The sequence below is a fragment of the Acipenser ruthenus genome, chromosome 35 (genome assembly GCF_902713425.1).
Source record: "Acipenser ruthenus chromosome 35, fAciRut3.2 maternal haplotype, whole genome shotgun sequence".
In the NCBI taxonomy this organism is placed as follows: domain Eukaryota; kingdom Metazoa; phylum Chordata; class Actinopteri; order Acipenseriformes; family Acipenseridae; genus Acipenser; species Acipenser ruthenus.
Window position 1 is genome coordinate 11,726,484 of NC_081223.1, and position 23,481 is coordinate 11,749,964.

Here is a 23,481-nt window from a genome sequence, read left to right on the forward strand (position 1 = left end):
ATAATCAGACACACCTGAGCTTGTTGCCTAGACACACTGGGGCTGATCAAGCTGGTAGCAGTAAAACCTGGACTGGGTGACACTGCTGTGCAATAGGAGTCTGATTCCCAGCCCTGGCTGTTTTATAATATAATGGTAATTAGCATTAGCAATGACAATTGGATTTTATGATCAATATATTTTATTTGGTAGTGGCTTAGTGTTCCCTTCAGCTTTAGAGTTCACAAAGGAGGGATTTGCTTAACAAAAAAAAAATAATTTGTAGCTAGTCTCATTGTTATGACAATATTCCAGTGCATTCGCTATGAGATAAGACTGGTGGCCTGTCATTAACCCATTTTTATGTAGCACAAGCCTCTATTTCTAGGAAAGAAAGTGTGTGTGTGTTTGTTTTTTCCTGCTAACGCCTGGCTATTAGTGCTACAGTTTACACAAAAACACAAACTGTTGGCTATACATAAAATATTATAAATATTATTATGTAAACAGTGTTCTTCCCTTTAATTTTTTTTTTAAAACACCTACCTACTTGGGAGCTCCACCCCCCATTATCGGTGGGGGACCAATGAGAGGAGAGAGGGGGCGGGCTGTCCGTTTAGCCCCTCCTTCATTTGAAATAACATGCTCAATTTACTGCATGTGTTGCTTCAGAACATTTTTATTCTTTGAAAACAAAATGCTTTTTTAAAAAGCACACAAGTGCGAATTCAGTGGCGATTAGTTTCTTTCTATCTTTGTTTAAAAGACAATCGCAGAAGAAGATGTTGGGTAAATACTGCTTCACCCGGGGACAGGAGGGTGCAACTGGGTTATAAAAATCTTCTTTGTATTTTTACCTTTTTTTTTGGAAGACTGATCATTTCTGGCTCATGGATTTGAAGCCTTTCTTTTTAATTCTCAGCAGTTTTGCGGTGGGCTGCTCTGCTTCTGAGAGTAAGTACTATCATGCATTCATTTGTAAATGAACACCCTCTAAGAATTTCAAAGTTATCGAATCAGAGGAAACAATATTCGAGAGGATGTCTGCCTCGGAGTTTGTATCAGTTGAAGGTGGATTTTAAAATAAATGATAGTCAGGATCACATTTTAAATATGCATTCTGAGTTTTGGTTGAATGTGATAGGCTTTGTGGTCAAAGTGGTCAAAGAAAGGGTCTTATTCCCGGCTCAGCCACTGACTCCCTGACTCTCGTCCTTCGGATGAGACGTAAAACAAACGAGGTCCTATTGGAAGTGACTCTGCAGCAGCAGCAGCAGTTGTTGATGAAGCAGAGTTCACCCCCTAGTCTCTGTAAGTCACTTTGGGTAAAAGCGTCTGCTAAATGATTCATTAATAAAAATAATGAATAATAAATATATGATTCTGATCAATGGTTTTGAGACTACTGGGAGTTGGGGACATTTTTGTTTCATGAGCCTGGTTCTGGTTCTGTTTCTGGTTCCAATCGAGCATTGCCGATCTGGAGCCTTACACCAATTTTTTTTCCCATGGCTATACTATTCATATAGCAAAGTTGATGACGGTTTGCCATGCTTTACCATCCGTCTCTGTGCTTTACAATGCTTCCCTATGCTTTACCAGACCTCTCTGTGCTTTACAATGCTTCCCTATGCTTTACCAGACCTCTCTGTGCTTTACAATGCTTCCCTATGCTTTACCACACCTCTCTGTGCTTTACAATGCTTCCCTATGCTTTACCAGACCGCTCTGTGCTTTACAATGCTTCCCTATGCTTTACCAGACCTCTCTGTGCTTTACAATGCTTCCCTATGCTTTACCAGACCTCTCTGTGCTTTACAATGCTTCCCTATGCTTTACCAGACCTCTCTGTGCTTTACAATGCTTCCCTATGCTTTACCAGACCTCTCTGTGCTTTACAATGCTTCCCTATGCTTTACCAGACCGCTCTGTGCTTTACAATGCTTCCCTATGCTTTACCAGACCTCTCTGTGCTTTACAAGGCTTCCCTATGCTTTACCAGACCGCTCTGTGCTTTACAATGCTCGTCAATGCTTTCCCATGCTCTCAGTAAACTTGATCACACTTTGCTGTGTTTTTATTACAGCACACTTTTAACATAGCAGGAGGCCTTTCCTAAAAATACCTGTGAAGGTAACAGGTGTTTGTGTTCCTCTGCATTGCAGGGCATGTTTATCTTCACAACAGTGGCGCTGAGCGCTGGGTCTCTGTGTTTACAGTAAGCAGAGTAACGATGGAGAATGACCCCACTGTGCCTCTTGATACAGGAGGTGTCATCTTAGCAGCTCTTATGCAACTCTTGTGGTAAAGCATAGGGAAGCATTGTAAAGCACAGAGAGGTCTGGTAAAGCATAGGGAAGCATTGTAAAGCACAGAGAGGTCTGGTAAAGCATAGGGAAGCATTGTAAAGCACAGAGAGGTGTGGTAAAGCATAGGGAAGCATTGTAAAGCACAGAGAGGGATGTGGAGAGTTTGATCCAAACAATCAAATAATCGGTTCAGGTTTTTCGCACCCCAATGCATTCTGGTACCTTTTACCTGTACCTGCAGCAGGACTACATTTACCAGAATGTGTTGCGGTGTGAATTGAAAAGCCTGGACTGTCCCAAACTGTACATGGAGTCACATGAGAATCTAACCCAAACCCAAACCCTAACCCGAACCCGAACCCTAACTCTAACTCTCCCATTCCCCCCAGTCTGCGGCAGCATGGACATCCGCAACAACGTGACGGAGCTCCGGCGACTGGAGAACTGCACGGTGATCGAGGGGGACCTGCAGATCCTGCTCATGTTCACCACCCAGACCGAGGACTTCCGCCACCTCCGCTTCCCCCGGCTCCGCATGATCACCGACTATCTGCTCCTCTTCCGGGTCTACGGGCTGGAGAGCCTGCAGGACCTCTTCCCCAACCTGGCGGTCATCCGGGGCACCCGCCTCTTCTTCCACTACTCCCTGGTGATCTTCGAGATGCCTCACCTGAGGGTGATGGGGCTGGGGGGGCTGGCCCAGGTCATGAGGGGTGCGGTGAGGATCGAACGCAACGAGGAGCTGTGCCACCTCTCCACCATCGACTGGGGTCTGCTGATGGAGTCCACGGAGAACAACTACATCGTGGGGAACAAGCAGGTGGAGGAGTGTGGCGACGTGTGCCCAGGGATCCTCGATCAGGAGAAGCCCTGCGTCGAGACCACCGTTGGGGGCCAACAAGGCTACCGTTGCTGGACCTCCACCCACTGCCAGAAAGGTCGGTCTGTCTTCGATCTCGCTTGATTCTTATTAATGACTCCTTTAGCAGACGCTTTTAGCCAAGAGACTGGGGGTGGGGTGAACTATGCATCATCAACAACTGCTGCTGCTGCTGCTGCAGAGTCACTTCCAATAGGAGCTTTTTTATTTTGCGTCTCATTCGAAGGACGGAGCACAAGGAGGTGAAGTGACTTGCTCAGGGTCTCACACACACACACACACAGAGGGAGTCAGTGGCTGAGCCAGGATTTGATCCTCCTGGTATCAAGACCCCTTTTCTTTAACCACCAGGACCACAGAGCCCACCGAGCTTTCTATTCACCCCCGCATGACGGGATCTTGATGTCACCAGGGTTTGGGGGGTTCTGAGTCCCGTTTTTCAAATTTCAGTTCTGTTTTTAAAATCCCAATGCATGTCACAGTCCAGGTTTTAATATGTGATCGAGTAACCACAGTGTGTCTAGCTAACAAGCTCGGTGTGTCTTATTATTAAACTCACAGGGAAACCAAGAATGGATCAAACTGCTATGCAACAGGAGTCCTATTTCCTATAGTCCAGATTGTCTTTGTTTGAAGGAGGTTTTTAGCTGATTTTTATAGAGAAGGCAGCTACGGGATATTGGTGGTAACAGTGGGATATTTAGACAGATAGATCAGAGATGGAAATAAGACTTGTAGTTTCGACCAATCCAGGTTTTACTACCAGCTTGATCAGCCCCAGTGTGTATAGGTAACAAGCTCAGGTGTGTCTGATTAAACTCCTAGTGAAACCAGGATCAAATTGCTATGCAACCTGCTGAGCACAGTGTTGCAGTTTTGCTCTTGTATAAAAATGGGAAACCATCCCGGGGTTGTGGGATGTGTGGTCACTCCAGCGAGTTCTCGTTGGCTCCCAAGCCCTGGATTTGACCTCGTGAAGCAGTGTCTGTGCTTGGGTGTCAATAGAAAGTTTGTTCCAGTTAAGTCACAGTTCAGTGCCTTCAGCTGCAGGGACCGGGTGTGTTTTTCGTGGCACCCTGCCAAAAATAACACTGTGTGTTTACATGCCCCTGTCCCAAAATATATATACTTTTAAAAATAGTTTCGATTCAGTGGACAGGGAGGTAAACAAGGGCAGCTGTTTTGACTAAACAAGAGAAGCCATACTTTTGCCCCGGTGTTTCTCTTGTTGTTTTTACTTCATGTATATATTTTTTTGTAGATTTGTTACATTAAATAAAAGTTCAGTGCGAGACTTTTGGCAAGCACGTAGGTGAAGGTTTGATCCCGATATGCAGGCGTTTGATCGCTATTGTATTTTGCTAATAATATTCACGACTGATCCAGAGTAGCAGACATTATAATTTTTCATCAAGTCAGTTTAGCTTTGGTAAGGCAGACGGTAAAATATGCCTCAGTCATTTGGGTGAGATACTGGAATTGCTTCACTGTGATTGGTTGATTTCTGCATAAGACTTCCCTAATTACTGTGTCCCTAATTACTGTGCATAGTAGTTCGTTAGCAAATACATGTGTGCTTACACATATTTACATTATTATTATTATTATTATTTATTTCTTAGCAGACGCCCTTATCCAGGGCGACTTACAATCGCAAGCAAATACAAATACATTCAAGTGTTACAATATAAGTCATACAATAAGAACAAGAAATACAATAATTCTCAAGTGTGACAAACCACAATTCAATAATACAGCAGATAATAGTGATAGTTACAATGTACTTAACGTGCATGATCTAACCTTAACCCCACTAACCCTGATACAGCTGTGTACTTACATATATCATTTACACAGTAAGTACATTGTAACTGCGCATAGTAACATTGTCATTATATGTAAACACTCCTGGATTTACTGTATAACTACCATGTAAATGCACAGTAATTATAGACACACAATGTAAATGTATTTCTGATATGTGATTTATAATGTTAAATACGGTAGGATCCGAAATAAATTGAAAAATAACAAAAATATATTTTACCAGTTGCCCTAAGTTTTAATACTTTCCACTTAGTCTGCATAAACATTTCTCCAAAAGTCTAACTGGCTTTATTATAATAAAGAGGCTTGCTGGTCCAGTGGTTTAGAGAAAGGGGTCTTGATACCAGGAGGTTCAAATCCCGGCTCAGCCACTGACTCCCTGTGTGTGTGTGCGCGTGTGTGCGCGTGTGCGTGTGTGTGTGTGTGTGTGTGTGTGTGTGTGTGAGACCCTGAGCAAGTCACTTCACCTCCTTGTGCTCCGTCCTTCAGATGAGAAGTAAAACAAACGAGGTCCTATTGGAAGTGACTCTGCAGCAGCAGCAGCAGTTGTTGATGATGCATAGTTCACCCCCTAGTCTCTGTAAGTCGCTTTGGATAAAAGCGTTTACTAAAGTACTAATTAATAATAATAATAATAATAATAATAATAATAATAATAATAATAATAATTGGCTTTATTATAATAACCTTTTCAATGTGTTCTGCTGTTCCAGCCTTGTCCTGCGGGGGGCGTGGGAGCGCAGCGAGCGGGGAGTGCTGTCACCGCGAGTGCATTGGGGGGTGCGGGCGCCCCAACGACAGCGGCTCCTGTGTGGCCTGCCGAAACTTCCGCTACTCGGGCCGCTGCCTGCCCTCCTGCCCCGCGGGAACCTTCCGATACGCGGGCTGGCGCTGTGTCAGCAAGGATTACTGCGCCAGCCTGCGGAAAGTCTCCCCCAACCCCCGGAAGACCCCCCCCCAGCCCCCCCAGAAGTCCTCCAAGTTCGTCATCCACGACGGGGAGTGCCTGTCGGAGTGCCCCCCCGGACTGACCCGTAATGAAAGCAGGTGAAACAACGCGGTACACAGCTGCGTTCTATGATTCCCACAGTCAACTTCCATTCCATTCCAGTTCCAGTTGACACTTCTTGATAAGTCTGGGGGGGGGGGGGTTTCTTCACAGTTATCGCAGATTTCACGATTCACGTGTGAAATGCATCTGTTGGAACATGTACAGCTGTGGCCAAAAGTTTAGCATTGCCTAGAGTTTTAGGATTGCGACATAATCACAAAAAATAACTATAGGAACAGAATTCAGATCTTTGATTTAACATCCTGTAATCAAAAGAAACTACAAAACAGTATCGCAAAACAGGTCTACCGGAAGGAAGCCAGAATAGCAGTGCAGTATTTCATGCTAGATTTCAAAATGTCGCATTCTTTCAATTTATATATATATATATAAAGGGGAGTATATGAAAAACTATACAAAGTGGCGGTGTGTGATTCAATATGTTAACTTCACATTATCCAGCAGGTTTTCATTCGACTTTATGAAGCAGGATTAGTTCATTCTACAGGGTGATGCAAACGCTTTTGGCCAGAGCTGTAGTTCACTGTCAAAAAAAATCCCCATTTCTGAAAGAATAGTGCAAATAAAACATATTTTTCTATCACTGAACAATAGCTACAGCAAACATTTGCCTTATTACACTGTACTTTAGGAACTTGGCAGCTGGTTTACTTTGTAAATGATTGAACGATGTGCTTTCTCTTGTCTCTCAGCATCTTTTGCCACCAGTGCCAAGGCCTGTGCCCCAAGGAGTGCAAAGTTGGCACAATGACCATCACCACCCTGAGCAGCGCACAGGAGCTCCGAGGGTGTACCCTCCTGGAGGGCAACCTCATCCTCAACCTCCGCAGAGGAAGTCAGTACCGCCCGGGCACACGCAGGGCAAAGGCCAGCAGATGCCAGTCCAGTGCCTCGTTTCCACTGCCCCCGGCGAAATCAAAAGAGCGTTCCTGAGATTTTTTATTTTATTTTGATTTTGATTTGATCAAAACCTGGTCAAGCTCGGAAATTATTGCCGTGCGTTCGAAGGTTTTCGAAATCTCCACGCGTTTCATCCCAGCCGTAGACGCAGAGGTTAAACGCCTCCTGGCTGTGTGATGGTGACGACTTCTTTTGCAGCCAGTTTGGTTACACTGAGTATAGGAGACACAGCAACCTGAGCAGGTAGCCGTGGAAACACCCGGTTTTGTTGCCGTGGGCAACCGTTGCCGGGAGCGCCGGGCCGTGGAAACGGACGCATTGTGCTTGGGTCTACAGGCTTGCGTGTCGATTGAACCTAGCAGGGCTGAAGATCATTTTCCATTTCCAATTCAAAATCAATTCTCGATTCCAATTCCAATTCCTTCGAAAGCAACAGGAGACGTTAATTAATCGTGATCATTCAACTGCTTTCATTTGAAGCCAGTTTGATTGACTCACAAACAGCGACGTCAGTTTGAGTAACGGATTGCCACTGTTGTGAGAAGCTCGTTTTACAGAATGCTGTTGCAGTAATGTAGGTCAGTGATGTGTTGGAATTGATTAAAAGGGAATTGGAATTGAAAAACAAGGAATTGACCCCAACCCTGGACCCCCTTGATAATGAGATGTACAATTCAGGTCAAAAGTTTTGCATCATCACCCTATAGAATTAACACATTTTGCTTGATAAAGTCGAATGAAAACCTGCTGAATAATGTCACGTTATTATATTGAATTGCACACCAGCTGCTTTCTATAGTTTTCCACATACTTAACGAAAAACCCATTTCGAAATCCAACATGAAATACTACTATTATGGCTTGTAAAACAGCACAATCTAAATTATGTTAATTAAAAAAACTCAAGTCTCAATCCTGAAATTCTAGGTGATGCAAAACGTTTCTCCATAGCTGCAGATCTCATCTTGCTTATATAAATGCATGTGGCCCCTGGAGACTGGAGTGATGTGATGGTGCTTGCTCTCTGCAATGGCATGGCCGTACCCCAGGGTTTGCTCTCTGCTCTGGTCCTCGTAGATAACCTGGCCGCAGAGCTGCAGGCGAGCCTGGGGAACATCGAGGTGATCACTGGCTTCCTGAAGATCAAGCACTCCTTTGCTCTGGTGTCTCTCTCCTTCTTCAAGAGCCTCCGACTCATCAGGGGAGACTCCATGGTCGACGGGTAAGAGCAAGGATTTAAGCAGAACTGAGCAAGTTTCATTTATTTCAAGACACACACATTGCTTTAACATTATTATTATTATTATTATTATTATTATTATTATTATTAATTAGTCCTTTAGCAGATGTTTTTTTATCAAAAGTGACTTACAGAGACTAAGGGGGTGAACTATGCATCATCAACAACTGCTTCTGCTGCTGCTGCAGAGTGACTTCCAATAGGAGCTTGTTTGTTTTACGTCTCATCCGAAGGACGGAGCACAAGGAGGTTCAGTGACTTGCTCAGGGTCACACACACACACAAACACACACACACACACACACACACACACACACATACACACACACACACACACAGGGAGTCTGGCTGAGCCAGGATTTGAACCTCCTGGTAGCGAGCCCCCATTTCTCTAACCGCTGCACCCCCAAGCCTCAGCTTTGCTCCCTTCCTCTCCCCTCAGTAACTACACCCTGTACGTCTTGGACAATCAAAACCTGCAGCGGCTGTGGGACTGGAGCCACCACAACCTGTCCATTCCCGTGGGCAAGATCTACTTCGCCTTCAACCCCAAGCTGTGCCTGTCACAGATCTACCGGCTGGAGCAAGCGACAGGGACCCGGGGGCGCCAGAACACGGCCGAGATCAACCCTCGCACCAACGGAGACCGCATGTCCTGTGAGTGAATCGCCCTGCTGAGAGAGGCCGGCTCTTATCTGATCAGGGGTGAAGTGGAGCCGGAACTACTTTCTGTAGGCTGCAGTAGACTTGAGGTTTGATACAGCAACCTCAGACTAGGTCTCCCGGTCTCCTTTATTATTATTATTATTATTGATTTATTTGGCATTTATTTGACGCCTTTATCCCAGGTGACTCACACAGGTGTTACAGGGCAGCACAGGGTTACAATGCAAGCTTCATATTTAAATACAGTGTAGTTTACAGTAAGTGCAAATAATAACACTACTAGAATCCAATATGAACTAGGATGCTGTGTATAATAATAACACTACTAGAATACAATATGAACTAGGATGCAGCCAGTTAGGATCACAGCAAGTTATATCTACAGTGACATGTTAGCAGTGCAATAGTGCAAGGATAGCGCATCAGCTGAGGATCCAATAACGTGGTGCTGAGGTCAGGAGAGTCCAGTGCAGAGCAGGAGGGGCGGATCCAGAGATCAACAAGCGCGGTCTAAACGGGTGCTGGTTTCCTTTTGAGCTCAGCGAGTGAGCGCCCCCTGCTGTCCGTGTCGTTGCAGGTAAGAGCGGGGTGCTGAGGTTTGTCTCGAACGTGACGGAATCCTCGCGGATCTTCCTGCGGTGGGAACGCTACGAGCCTCTGGATCACCGGGACCTGCTGAGCTTCATCGTGTACTACCGCGAGTCGTGAGTCAACCACCAGGGGGAGCCAAACCCCCACCGCACGGTTATACGTCGACTAAACGCTCTGAATTTTACAGTAGTGCAGTTAGAAAATTTAAGATAAGAAAATCTAGGGGGAAAAATCTCCAAACCCTACAATTTTCCCTCTTTTTCTTCTTCTTCTTCTTCTTCTTTTCTTTACCTAAAGAAATTCTTATCTTGGTTATCGCTGCATGCTCCGCTCATCAAAATTCAAAACTGTCGTTATTGAGATCTGCTGAGCACAAAACCGCAGACCATTGGTGGCTAGTGGAAGGGGCGCGTGGCCGGGGCGGGGCTGGGGGCGGGGCTGGGCGCGGGGGCCTGGCGCGCGGTTGTCACTGATTAGACCCTCAAGCCCCCGGTTCTGTCTGCAGGGCTTTCCAGAACGTCACGGAGTGGGTGGGGCAGGACGCCTGTGGCTCGAACAGCTGGAACGTGGTCGACGTGGACCTGCCACTGAGCAGTGGTCAAGATCCCTGGGTGCAGCTGGGCGGACTCACCCCGTGGACCCAGTACGCCATCTTCATCCGCGCCATCACCCTGAGCACAGCCGAGGACGGACACAACCACGGAGCTAAGAGCAGCGTGGTCTACATCCGCACGCGCCCCGCGGGTAAGAGCTACTTAACCGGACCTAACGCACCGTGGACATAGATCACGAAAAACATTACATATATATATACTGTAAAAAACATTTGTATAAGTCTATTTTCTAGGTATTTTAGGGGGTCCTAAAAAGGGGGGAGCGACTTATACACGGGTGTGACCAATAGGCTTTTCCCTGAAATTGTTGTCTCAAAAAAGGGGGTGGGACTTATACACCGGTGTGACTTATACACTGGTTTGACTTATACACTGGTTTTTACGGTATATCACAGTGTTTAGGTCGCTCTACAGGGTATATTAGGATGTCTACAGCTGTGGCCCAAATTTTTCCATCACCTAGAATTTTAGGATTGAGACATCTCAAAATCTACATGAACATAATGTTAGATCTTTTATTTAACATCGTGTCATCAAAGCAAACTCCAAAATGATCACCAGCAGTATTTCACGTTAGAGTTCACATGTCGCATGTTAAGTATACGGGAAAACTACAAAGCGATATGTATATATATATATATATAATGTCAAGATGGTGTTCTAATACATTTCTGCATGAGGGTATGAGCAGCCAATTCACAGTCAATTGCATTAGCATGGCATCATTTCAATAGGTGGGTGGGGTTAGGGTTTCAAATCCGCTGTGCTGTTCCAGCCCCCTCCGTGCCCCTGGACGTGCTCTCCATGTCAAACTGCTCCTCTCAGTTGGTGGTCCGCTGGAAGCCCCCCACTCACCCCAACGGAAATATCACCTACTACCTGGTGCGCTGGCAGAGACAGGCAGAGGACTCGGAGCTCTACATCAGTGACTACTGCAACAAAGGTGAGCTCGGGCTATCAAACACTCACTAGTGCTCCTGTAGGAAAAATATTATTAGCATTATTAATGAGTGATTTAGCAGACGCTTTTATCCAAAGCGACTTACAGAGACTAGGGGGGTGAACTCTGCATCATCAACAACTGCTGCTGCTGCTGCTGCTGCAGAGTCTCTTCCAATAGGAGCTTGTTTGTTTTACGTCTCATCCGAAGGACGGAGCACAAGGAGGTGAAGTGACTTGCTCAGGGTCACACACACACACACACACACACGCACACACACACACACACACACACACACACACACACACACACACACACACACACACACACACACACAGGGAGTCAGTGGCTATGCTGGGATTGAACATCCTGGTATCAAGACCCCTTTCTTTAACCACTGGACCAGCAAGCCTCCTGTTAATGTGATCATGTACACCAACCGGACTGTGTAATAGTACCTTGAGCAGTACCTGTGCTAAAGTTTTCAGAGTGTCGAAGGGGGAGATGTACAGCTGTAGCCAAATGTTTTGCATCACCTAAAATTTTTATAGGATTGAGACATAATTTATATATATATATATATATATATACAAGAACATAATTTAGGTCTTTTATTTAACATCATGCATTCAAAGAAACTACAAAATGATATTGTTAATAAAGTCTACCAGAAGGAAGCCATAATAGTAGTACAGTATTTGATGTTAGATTTTCAAAATTACATGATTGACATCATTGATTGCACCAGCACACCCGTGGTTCAAACCCCTGATCTGCTTCCTTCTCAGGGCTGAGGCTGCCCACCAGCACGGCTGACAGCCAGTTTGACCACGAGGACGGAGGACCGGAGCAGGACCAGGAGGAGAGGTGCTGCTCCTGCCCCAAAACGCAGGCCGAGCTGGCCCTGGAGGCTGAGGAGTTCTCCTTCCAGAAGAAATTCGAGAACTTCCTCCACAACTCCATCTTCATGCCAAAGTACGCTGCACGAAGCGATCCTTCGATTATTCGATTGCTCGATTGTTCGATTACTCGGTTGTTTGATTATTCGATTACTCGATTACTCGATTGTTTGATTATTCGATTACTCGATTACTCGATTGTTCGAATATTTGATTATTCGATTGTTCGATTGGGGGGGTTTACCCATAAAATAGACGCCCATTCTCTTCATAACAGAGAAATGTACAGTAATGCACAGCGCTTTTAAAACAAGAAAGTCAACATTTTTCTGCAGTGCGCTTGTCACATCTGGGTTTTCCCACGTCAGTCGCACGTCCCTTGACATGGGTTTACATTGTCCTTTATTGCAGAACACCATGGAGGGTCAAATCTGTGAACAAGAGCCCACAAAGGTAAGAATACCATTAAACAAATGGAATACAATTCCGAAGACAATGCTAATCCTATTGAAATGCAAAAGCAGATTCATACTTGAAAATCACAGCAAATTAGCGAGCACCAAGTCTTTGTCAGTGCATCTAAAGCTGAACACGAAGCCACTACTCTGAGGCTTGGAGCTTGGTTTCAGGAGACTGTAGGTTTCAGGCCACTGTGCGGCACACCAGGCAGGGAGACTTGGGGGTTTGATACAGCAAACCTCAAACTAGGTCTCCCGGGGGTCTCCTGGAACCAGCTTTCAAGCCGCTGTTCCTGAAGAAAAGTGAAAAAAAGGGGCGGGGGGCTGAGGTAACATCAGAACTAATAAGAGGCAGGCGTTTCAAATCTCAGCACTCCTTTAAGGGGGACTTCACAGCTGTCCTCTCTGTGTCCGTCCAGGCAGAGTAAGAAGAAGCGTCGGGACGCGCAGTGGGCAGGGTCCAACGCCACCCTGTCCGGCAACGTGACAGCGCCCCCCCAACCGGAGGAGGACCAGTTTCCAGTCCAGGAGGACAAGGTTTTCCAGCGTGACCGGGCTCTGATCACCGGACTCCACCACTTCACCGTTTACCGCATCGATATCCACGCCTGCAACCACGCTGCCCACCTGGTGGGCTGCAGCGCGGCCACGTTCGTGTTCGGACGCACCCGCCCTCTCCGTGAGTACAGCGGGGTCCCAACACGGGGGGGAGGAGGGGGGGCTGCGCTGTTCATCGCGTGCCAAGGATTCGTCAATCACTTTTAAGATGGCTGGTATTCAATACTGAGATAATGAAATAAATAATGCCATTGGGACAGGGTGGGGGGTCGGGGGTGTTTGGGGGTTGGGGGGTGGGAAAGTTTGGGGACCCCCTGGCCCAGGTTTTGTGAACATAATTTAGATCTTTTATTTCACATCATCAAAAAAACTACAAAATGATAATCGCTAACATAGTCTACCGGAAGGAAGCCATAATAGTAGTACAGTCTTTCATGTTAGATTTAGAAATGTCACTTTTTTTTTAGTTTTCCGTGAAGTATCTGGAAAACTATACAAAGCGGCGGTGTGCAATTCAATATGTTAACGTGCCGTTATTCCAGCAGGTTTTCATTCGACTTTATGAAGCAAAATTAGTTCATTCTCATTGCTAAACTTTTGGCCAGAGCTGTAGTCTTTTTTGAAGACCAAAACTGCACACAGTCTTCTAGATGGTCTAACTAGCCCGGGCATTGTATAATCTAAGCATAACCCTCTCCAGATTGGTATGCCCCTCTCTCTGCAACGTAGCCTAACACTGGCCTTTTGTAATTGCCTCACCCCTCTCCGTGTCCCCAGTCTATGCTGACAACATCCCTGGCAATGTCACCTGGGAGCTGGCCGGCAAAAACACGATTCTGCTGCAGTGGGGGGCGCCCCCAAGCCCCAACGGGCTGATCCTTAAATACCAGATCAGATACACCAAGTACAAAAGAGAACAGGAGGAGGTAAGTCCCATTCCCACTGCACTCTTTAGAGACGCGAGGGGGTAGAAAGAACTTCAGATCACTGGAGAACAAGTACAGCAAAGAGTCTGTCTGATTGACGCACTACCTGTTGTTAGAGGAGGTGCAGTGCGTGTGTGTGCGTGTGTGTGTGCGCGTGTGTGTATCAGTGTGTGTGTGTTTGCGTGCGTGTGTGTGTGTGTGCGTGTGCGCGAGTGTGTGTGTGTGTTTGTGTGTGTGTTTTGCTATTGTTCTGCTGTGCTCCTCAGGAGTTTGAGGCAGTGGAGTGTGTGCCGAGGCCCCTGTATGAGCTGCACCAGGGACACTACATCAAGAGGCTGCAGCCTGGGAACTATAGCGCCATCGTCAGGGCAACTTCCCTCTCGGGCAACGGGTCCTGGTCTGAGCCGGTCGAGTTCTACGTCATCGGACCTGGTCAGTACCTTTGAGAAAATGTTCTGAGAGAAAACGTGCCTTTTAAGATTTAAAAAAAAAAAAAAAAAAAGTACCTTTAAGAAAACGTCCCTTTAAGGAAACACCCCTTTTTACAAAATGTCCCACAAAACAGGGCAGTAAGTTGTCCCTTGGGCACGGTACAGACGCTGTATGCTTCTTGTTATTTATGAATTCTTGCACCAGTGTCATGCCGTGAGGTGGGAATGCGGCCCTCAGGATGTAGCTCAGCCCTGTATGCGTGTATTACAAGCGCTCTTGTCTGCCCCCTAGAGGAGACGCTGCCGCTCTCAGCCCTGCTGCTCATGCCAGTCGCTCTCGTGGTCTTCATTGGTCTGCCCATGATCTTCATGTATCTCTACTACACCAAAAGGTAAGCTTGCTCCTGTGTGCCATTAAAACCTATCCGTGGGCTGCTTTGTTTAAGCAACATCAATATATATAGTCTTGGTGGTCCAGTGGTTAGAGAGAGGGGCTTGATACCAGGAGGTTCAAATCCCGGCTCAGCCACCGACTCACTGTGTGTGCGAGACCCTGAGCAAGTCACTTAATAATAGAATAAGTTCCTAATGCTCTTTCCATTGCATCAAGAGGACTGACTGACTGAATCGGAGATTTCTGCGGGAGATGGGAGTCATGTGACTTAGCTTGACGCTTATTAAAGTAGAAAGTAGTTCCGGCTCCACTACACCACTGCTGCCTGTAGAAAGTAGATCCTGCTCCACTACACCACTGCTGCCTGTAGAAAGTAGTTCCGGCTCCACTACACCACTGCTGTCTGTAGAAAGTAGTTCCTGCTCCACTACACCACTGCTGTCTGTAGAAAGTAGTTCCTGCTCCACTACACCACTGCTGTCTGTAGAAAGTAGTTCCTGCTCCACTACACCACTGCTGTCTGTAGAAAGTAGTTCCTGCTCCACTACACCACTGCTGTCTGTAGAAAGTAGTTCCTGCTCCACTACACCACTGCTGTCTGTAGAAAGTAGTTCCTGCTCCACTACACCACTGCTGCCTGTAGAAAGTAGATCCGGCTCCACTACATCACTGCTGCCTGTAGAAAGTAGATCCGGCTCCACTACATCACTGCTGTCTGTAGAAAGTAGATCCTGCTCCACTACACCACTGCTGCCTGTAGAAAGTAGATCCTGCTCCACTACACCACTGCTGTCTGTAGAAAGTAGATCCGGCTCCACTACACCACTGCTGTCTGTAGAAAGTAGATCCTGCTCCACTACATCACTGCTGTCTGTAGAAAGTAGTTCCAGCTCCACTACACCACTGCTGTCTGTAGAAAGTAGATCCTGCTCCACTACATCACTGCTGTCTGTAGAAAGTAGTTCCAGCTCCACTACACCACTGCTGCCTGTAGAAAGTAGATCCGGCTCCACTACATCACTGCTGTCTGTAGAAAGTAGATCCTGCTCCACTACACCACTGCTGCCTGTAGAAAGTAGATCCTGCTCCACTACACCACTGCTGTCTGTAGAAAGTAGTTCCGGCTCCACTACACCACTGCTGTCTGTAGAAAGTAGATCCGGCTCCACTACACCACTGCTGCCTGTAGAAAGTAGATCCGGCTCCACTACACCACTGCTGTCTGTAGAAAGTAGTTCCAGCTCCACTACACCACTGCTGCCTGTAGAAAGTAGATCCGGCTCCACTACACCACTGCTGCCTGTAGAAAGTAGATCCGGCTCCACTACACCACTGCTGTCTGTAGAAAGTAGTTCCAGCTCCACTACATCACTGCTGTCTGTAGAAAGTAGTTCCAGCTCCACTACACCACTGCTGCCTGTAGAAAGTAGATCCGGCTCCACTACATCACTGCTGTCTGTAGAAAGTAGATCCTGCTCCACTACACCACTGCTGCCTGTAGAAAGTAGATCCTGCTCCACTACACCACTGCTGTCTGTAGAAAGTAGTTCCGGCTCCACTACACCACTGCTGTCTGTAGAAAGTAGATCCGGCTCCACTACACCACTGCTGCCTGTAGAAAGTAGTTCCGGCTCCACTACACCACTGCTGCCTGTAGAAAGTAGTTCCGGCTCCACTACACCACTGCTGCCTGTAGAAAGTAGATCCGGCTCCACTACATCACTGCTGTCTGTAGAAAGTAGATCCGGCTCCACTACACCACTGCTGCCTGTAGAAAGTAGATCCGGCTCCACTACATCACTGCTGTCTGTAGAAAGTAGATCCGGCTCCACTACACCACTGCTGCCTGTAGAAAGTAGATCCGGCTCCACTACACCACTGCTGCCTGTAGAAAGTAGATCCGGCTCCACTACACCACTGCTGTCTGTAGAAAGTAGTTCCAGCTCCACTACACCACTGCTGCCTGTAGAAAGTAGATCCGGCTCCACTACACCACTGCTGCCTGTAGAAAGTAGATCCGGCTCCACTACACCACTGCTGTCTGTAGAAAGTAGTTCCAGCTCCACTACACCACTGCTGCCTGTAGAAAGTAGATCCGGCTCCACTACACCACTGCTGCCTGTAGAAAGTAGATCCGGCTCCACTACACCACTGCTGTCTGTAGAAAGTAGTTCCAGCTCCACTACACCACTGCTGCCTGTAGAAAGTAGATCCGGCTCCACTACACCACTGCTGCCTGTAGAAAGTAGATCCGGCTCCACTACACCACTGCTGTCTGTAGAAAGTAGATCCGGCTCCACTACACCACTGCTGCCTGTAGAAAGTAGTTCCGGCTCCACTACACCACTGCTGTCTGTAGAAAGTAGATCCGGCTCCACTACACCACTGCTGTCTGAGAAAGTAGTTCCGGCTCCACTACACCACTGCTGCCTGTAGAAAGTAGTTCCGGCTCCACTACACCACTGCTGCCTGTAGAAAGTAGTTCCGGCTCCACTACACCACTGCTGCCTGTAGAAAGTAGTTCCTGCTCCACTACACCACTGCTGTCTGTAGAAAGTAGTTCCGGCTCCACTACACCACTGCTGTCTGAGAAAGTAGTTCCGGCTCCACTACACCACTGCTGCCTGTAGAAAGTAGTTCCGGCTCCACTACACCACTGCTGCCTGTAGAAAGTAGATCCTACTCCACTACACCACTGCTGCCTGTAGAAAGTAGATCCGGCTCCACTACACCACTGCTGCCTGTAGAAAGTAGATCCTGCTCCACTACACCACTGCTGCCTGTAGAAAGTAGTTCCGGCTCCACTACACCACTGCTGCCTGTAGAAAGTAGATCCGGCTCCACTACACCACTGCTGTCTGTAGAAAGTAGATCCTACTCCACTACACCACTGCTGCCTGTAGAAAGTAGATCCGGCTCCACTACACCACTGCTGTCTGTAGAAAGTAGTTCCGGCTCCACTACACCACTGCTTGTGATCTCGTATAGCACTGTGAACCACACCTTTCTTGCAGCCCAGGCTACTGCTCTGTTTCCTTGTCTTTGTAGGAATAACCCCGGGAGCACTCTGTATGCATCGGTGAACCCAGAGTATCTCAATGCTTCTGACAGTGAGTCCTTCTGTTTACCATCCACTTCAATATGGAACCTCGTTATTAAAGCATTTTTTTTCATTGAAAAATATATGTATTATGTGTCCAAAACGTTGTTTTTTTTCAGTGCTTTACAATATGTCATGCACGAAAGGGTTAAGAAAATGTGGCGTTTAAAAAAAAAAAAAAACTGCCTTTAAGAACAATGTGACTTTAAGAAATATGCCTTTAAGAAAATGTGCCTTGAGGAAAATGTGCAGTTAAAAAAATGTGCCCTAAAAAAATATGCCCTTAAAAATATCCCTTTAAGAAAATGTACTCTTAAGAAAATGTGCCTTTAACAAAACGTGCCCCTAAAATAAAATGCCCCTTTAAGAAAATGTCCTGCTTAAAAAACGTCCCTTTGAGAAGCTGCATGAGTGAGCGTCCCTCTTGCTGCCCTGTGTTTCAGTCTACGTGCCGGACGAGTGGGAGGTGGAGCGGGACACGGTCACGGTGATCCGGGAGCTGGGGCAGGGCTCGTTCGGGATGGTGTACGAGGGCGTGGTGCGCGGCCCTGACAAGGGGCAGCCGCGGCGCGTGGCGCTCAAAGCGGTCAACGAGTCGGCCACGGTGCGAGAGCGCATCGAATTCCTGCAGGAGGCTTCCGTCATGAAAGCCTTCCACTGTCACCACGTAGTAAGACTTTTTAAGCCTGTTACGACTTAACCAAAGAACTACAGCCCATCGAACCTCAAAGACTACATTTCCCAGCTTCCCCGGGCCTTAGTTTCCATAGTGACTAATGCCGATCCCCCCCCTTCAGGTGCAGTTGCTGGGCGTGGTTTCCAAGGGTCAGCCCACTCTAGTGATCATGGAGCTGATGACACGCGGTGACCTCAAGAGCTATCTGCGTTCGCTCCGCCCCTCCGCCGAGGTAAGCAGCCAATCACAGGCCAGAAAAGACTAGGGGGCGGGTTGATACACAGCCCAGGCCCCCAGACAGACAGCTGCTTCAGTACATACATTATAGTGCATTCGTGAAAACTATATTGTGGTTTATAATGTATAAATGATTCATGTCCAAACAGCCATTAAAAATTGAACACAGTGCCTTTATTTGATTCTGAGTATTATATTGAAACATTATTCACCTTAAAATGTCAACTTGCTTCCTTTTCATAAACACCCCCTTTCTGTTTTCTTAATATCCAGCTCTCGCTAAAAAATGTTTGCATCACCCTATAGAATGAACGCATTTTGCTGGATATGACTACAGCTCCCAGCATGCCTCTGCACCTGCAACAATTGTGAGGCATGCTGGGACCTGTAGTTCTTTACACCGTGGTCTTGTATCACAAACGATACAGACCTCTATTACGATACATCCTGTACAGCTGTGTCCAAAATTGATGCAACACCCTATAGGATGAACTCATTTTGCTTCGTAAAGTCGAATGAAAATCTGCTAAATAATGTTACGTTAAAATATTGAATTACACACAAGCGCTTTGTATAGTTTTCCACATAGGCCAACTTAACGGAAAACACTGACAAATTGAAAGAAAATTGTAGTTTGATTACTGATTACATGATGCTAAATAAAAGATCTAAAATATGTTCCTATAGTTTTTAAATGGCGTCTCAATCCATTCTAGGTGATGCATAACTTTTAGCCAAAGCTGCAGCCGTTCGCTAGGCAGACACAAATCTATTTTCCACTTCCTCTTCTTCCAGAACAACCCCGGCCTGCCCCCTCCCTCTCTGAAGCAGATGATACAGATGGCTGGTGAGATCGCTGATGGCATGACGTACCTCAACGCTAACAAGTTTGTGCACCGCGACCTGGCCGCGCGGAACTGCATGGTGTCCGAGGATTACACCGTGAAGATCGGAGGTCAGAGAGCGCGCCGGCTCCCCCACAGCTCTCTGTGCTGCTTGTGTCAATCAGATAGACTCTCCCTGGCTTGATGGGAGCCGCCCGCAAACATACACAGCTGTGGCAAAAAAAAAAAAACGTTTGCATCACCTAGAATTTTAGGCTTGAGACAAAAAAAAATAGATATTTTATTTAATATCAAGCAATCCAAGAAACTACCAAATGATAGCGCTAAGAAATGTACCGGAAGAACCCTTAATACAGTACAGTATTTCAGGTTAGATTTCGAAATGTGGCTTTTATTTGTCAATTTTTTCGTTAAGTATATTATTATTTGTTTATTTAGCAGACGCCTTTATCCAAGGCGACTTACAGAGACTAGGGTGTGTGAACTATGCATCAGCTGCAGAGTCACTTACAACTACGTCTCACCCGAGAGACGGAGCACAAGGAGGTTCAGTGACTTGCTTCAGGGTCACACAATGAGTCAGTGGCTGAGGTGGGATTTGAACCGGGGACCTTCTGGTTACAAGCCCTTTTCTTTAACCACTGGACCACACAGCCTCCTGTAACAGTAGGTTTAGGAAGCAAAATGAGTTCACTCTACAGGGTGATGCAAACACTTTCAGCTGGGCAGAAGGAAGCCGGGGAAGGAGAAAAAAGGCCATTCGGCCTATCAAGGTTTCATCACCCAGACTTCAGATTTAGCACAGAGAGTGGAGCAAGACCGCACACATGTAGAGTTCAGGGCAGAAAGCATTGTCCCCATTGCCTGCTGTTAAACACTGAACTGTCCCCTTGCTGTGTCCCAGATTTCGGAATGACGCGGGATATTTATGAGACGGATTACTACCGGAAAGGGGGGAAGGGCTTGCTGCCGGTGCGCTGGATGCCGCCCGAGGCCCTGAAAGACGGGATCTTCACCACGCACGCCGATGTCTGGTCAGTGTCTTCGGCAGCTCGTCCGAATCTTCACCCCTTTTTCACAGCCAGGTTCCAGGCGTTCTGTTTTAACGTTGATGCGCTTCCTATGTTTTCATGTTGTAATACGTGTCATGATATTTAATACATGCTGGTAGCATCCATGAGTCATGAAAGGGGGCTCCCTCCAGTCCAGGGCAGGCTTGAGACACGGAGACAGAACTGCTCCCTCCCTCACCCCCCTATGAGAAAGGGTGCTCCCTCCAGTCCAGGGCAGGCTTGAGGGACAGAGACTGAACTGCTCCCTCCCTCACCCCCCTATGAGAAAGGGTGCTCCCTCCAGTCCAGGGCAGGCTTGAGGGACAGAGACTGAACTGCTCCCTCCCTCCTTCCCTCACCCCCCCTAAGAGAAAGGGTGCTCCCTCCAGTCCAGGGCAGGCTTGAGGCACGGAGACTGAACTGCTCCCTCCCTTGTGTTGGTAGTCCAGGTCCGTCTCATCAGACTGTGTGTGTGTTTCCCCCCCAGGTCGTTTGGAGTGGTGCTGTGGGAAATCGTCACCCTGGCTGAGCAACCCTATCAAGGCATGTCGAATGAGCAGGTCCTGCACTACGTGATGGACAGTGGAACTCTGGAGAGACCGGAGAACTGTCCTGACACCATGTGAGTGCCTAGTTCACCCCCCTAGTCTCTGTAAGTCGCTTTGGTTAAAAGCGTCTGTTCAATGACCGGTTCATAATAATGCCTGTGCCTGTGTTGCAGACTGGAGCTGATGACTTGGTGCTGGCAACACAACCCCAAACACAGACCTTCCTTCAACCAGGTGCTGCACACACTGAAAGACCAGCTAGACCCGTCATTCCGCGCCGTCTCCTTCTACTACAGCCCGGCCAATCGGGACAGGGGGGCGGAGTCCGGAGAGGGAGAGGGGGCGAGGAGTTCTTCACAGTCAGGCACGCCCAGGAGCTCCCCTGCCCTACCGCCCAGGAAACCCAGGAACGGGAACAGCTCGCCACTGCCCCCCGGTGGTGAAAACGGGTAACTGCAACGAGAACACAGCTGTCTGGAATAAAGGATTCGGGGACTCGATCGAAGCTTTGAAATCAAACCGATAAGCAGATTCAATACTTGAAGCGCTGCGCAGAGACCAGGACTTGAGGGGGCAGTGCAGATATGTATGGAAAGGGTTATATAGCGAAAAGCGACACTGCCGGTGCTTAATCGCTGGGCTCCTTTTCGGATTGATCAGCCTCTAGGAACCGGACGCTCCTTGAAGGCATTTATTTTCTGCTGTTCCTTGGAACCTTCTGTCCAGCATAGGGAACATTGGGGTGGGGGGGGACACTAATGCCTGCGGACCAATATGGAGGGACTGCTTTATGTGTTGCACCTGAAGGAAAGATGGCATTAAAAATCAAATTTCAATGTGTTTTCTACAAATGCAAAATTCATGAGATAATAAAACGTAGAGATCTTTTTTTTCAATATTTCCAAATTTTATTACTGTATTTTTCTAATATATATTTTCAGTACGTTTATGGTTATCGCCATTACATACAATGTCGGTTTGGTTAAATGACAAAAAGATGTGTATTTACAGCAGTGTGTATATTTATCGGAACACCTCCAGATGTGTCATTGATATCCTTCATCTACCCGCCTGCATGGACACACCTCCGGGTGTGAGAATTTCAATCTCCGCTCAGTAATCAGGGATATAGAAACACACTCGTGTGTGAAAATGTCAGACCGCTCTGTGCTTTAATCAGGCGTCTTAAACCACTTCTAAAAAGTCTCCTGCGTTTTACCGTGTGTGGCTCTGTGTTCCTTTTCTCTTTACTGTTTGAAATGAATTGCATGGGTGGCCTGTTAAAGGCATCCATTCAATTAGACCATCGCTACTAATTCGCCTATTTTTACCCCCAGATTTTCAGTCCCAGCGGTTTGATTTCATACACACAGGAAATCAGAACTACAGAAGCGATGGGGTGTTCGGATAGATTTGTACACGGCTGTGGAGTTTGTTGTTGTGTTTTTCAATTTGATTTTTGTTTTCGATATATTTGTTGAATGTCTAAATTGAATTGTTAATTGCATATGTTCAGTGTATACATTGTTTTTTTTTTTTCACCTTCGATCTAAATCGTAGTAAATATCTTTCACGATCACGCTCAGATACGCATTGAGATCAGCAATAGATTTAATTTTCCTTGACACCAAAAAGGATGCCCCCGCGGATAAAGAAAAGGAGGCTTAATACCAGGAGGTTCAAATCCCGGCTCAGCCACTGACTCCCTGTGTGTGTGTGTGTGTGTGTGTGTGTGTGTGTGTGTGTGTGTGTGTGTGTGTGTGTGTGTGTGTGTGTGTGTGTGTGTGTGTGTGTGTGTGTGTGTGTGTGTGTGTGTGTGTGTGTGTGTGTGTGTGACCCTGAGAAAATCACTTCACCTCCTTGTGCTCCGTCCTTCGGAATGAGACGTAAAACAAACTAACAGCTATTGGAAGTGACTCTGCAGCAGCAGCAGCAGTTGTTGATGATGCATAGTTCACCCTCCTAGTCTCTGCAAATCACTTTGGATAAAAGCATCTGCTAAGTGACTCATTAATAATAATATTAATAAAACACGCCCAAAAGCGGGTGTTATTTTGACCACAAATATAGTTCTGCTACCGGTGTTGCTTTGAGTCTAATAAATGTTGAAGGCGTAAATGAAGCAATCTGATCAATAAACGGCAGAGGGCGCCAGTGGTTTAAACGGTTCTCACATCTGAAATACTGCATGCGCATTTTGTCATAAAGAACAGTGCATTGTGCAGGGGGGGGGGGGGGTAATAACGTTGCAGCCCCCCCAGGGTGAGTCTGTAATACCCCACAGGGAAGCAATGTTCTTTTTCTTCCCTCATTAAGAGGATCTCAAATGGTTTAAAAGC

At 46.8% G+C, this 23,481-nt stretch overlaps 1 protein-coding gene across 1 annotated transcript; it reads left to right on the forward strand.

Moving 5' to 3' along the window:
* Positions 1-638: 638 nt before the first annotated feature.
* LOC117395229 (insulin receptor-related protein-like) lies at positions 639-22,653 on the forward strand. The gene is made up of 22 exons (XM_059007518.1): positions 639-933; positions 2,678-3,226; positions 5,709-6,042; positions 6,760-6,902; positions 8,045-8,189; positions 8,650-8,864; positions 9,451-9,577; positions 9,970-10,208; positions 10,854-11,021; positions 11,807-11,993; positions 12,329-12,370; positions 12,795-13,054; positions 13,711-13,859; positions 14,126-14,291; positions 14,583-14,682; positions 17,733-17,794; positions 18,228-18,454; positions 18,582-18,692; positions 19,493-19,652; positions 20,447-20,576; positions 21,082-21,216; positions 21,316-22,653. The coding sequence occupies exons 1-22, from the start codon at positions 870-872 to the stop codon at positions 21,593-21,595; spliced, it is 3,993 nt and encodes a 1,330-aa protein (XP_058863501.1). The 5' UTR covers positions 639-869; the 3' UTR covers positions 21,596-22,653.
* Positions 22,654-23,481: the final 828 nt, after the last annotated feature.

Coding starts and splice junctions, on each gene's coding strand:
- LOC117395229 (XM_059007518.1), top strand. CDS start 870: ATGGATTTGAAGCCTTTCTTTTTAATTCTCAGCAGTTTTGCGGTGGGC. Junction 18,693..19,492: donor CGCTCCGCCCCTCCGCCGAG/GTAAGCAGCCAA, acceptor CTCTTCTTCCAG/AACAACCCCGGCCTGCCCCC. Junction 19,653..20,446: donor TTACACCGTGAAGATCGGAG/GTCAGAGAGCGC, acceptor GCTGTGTCCCAG/ATTTCGGAATGACGCGGGAT.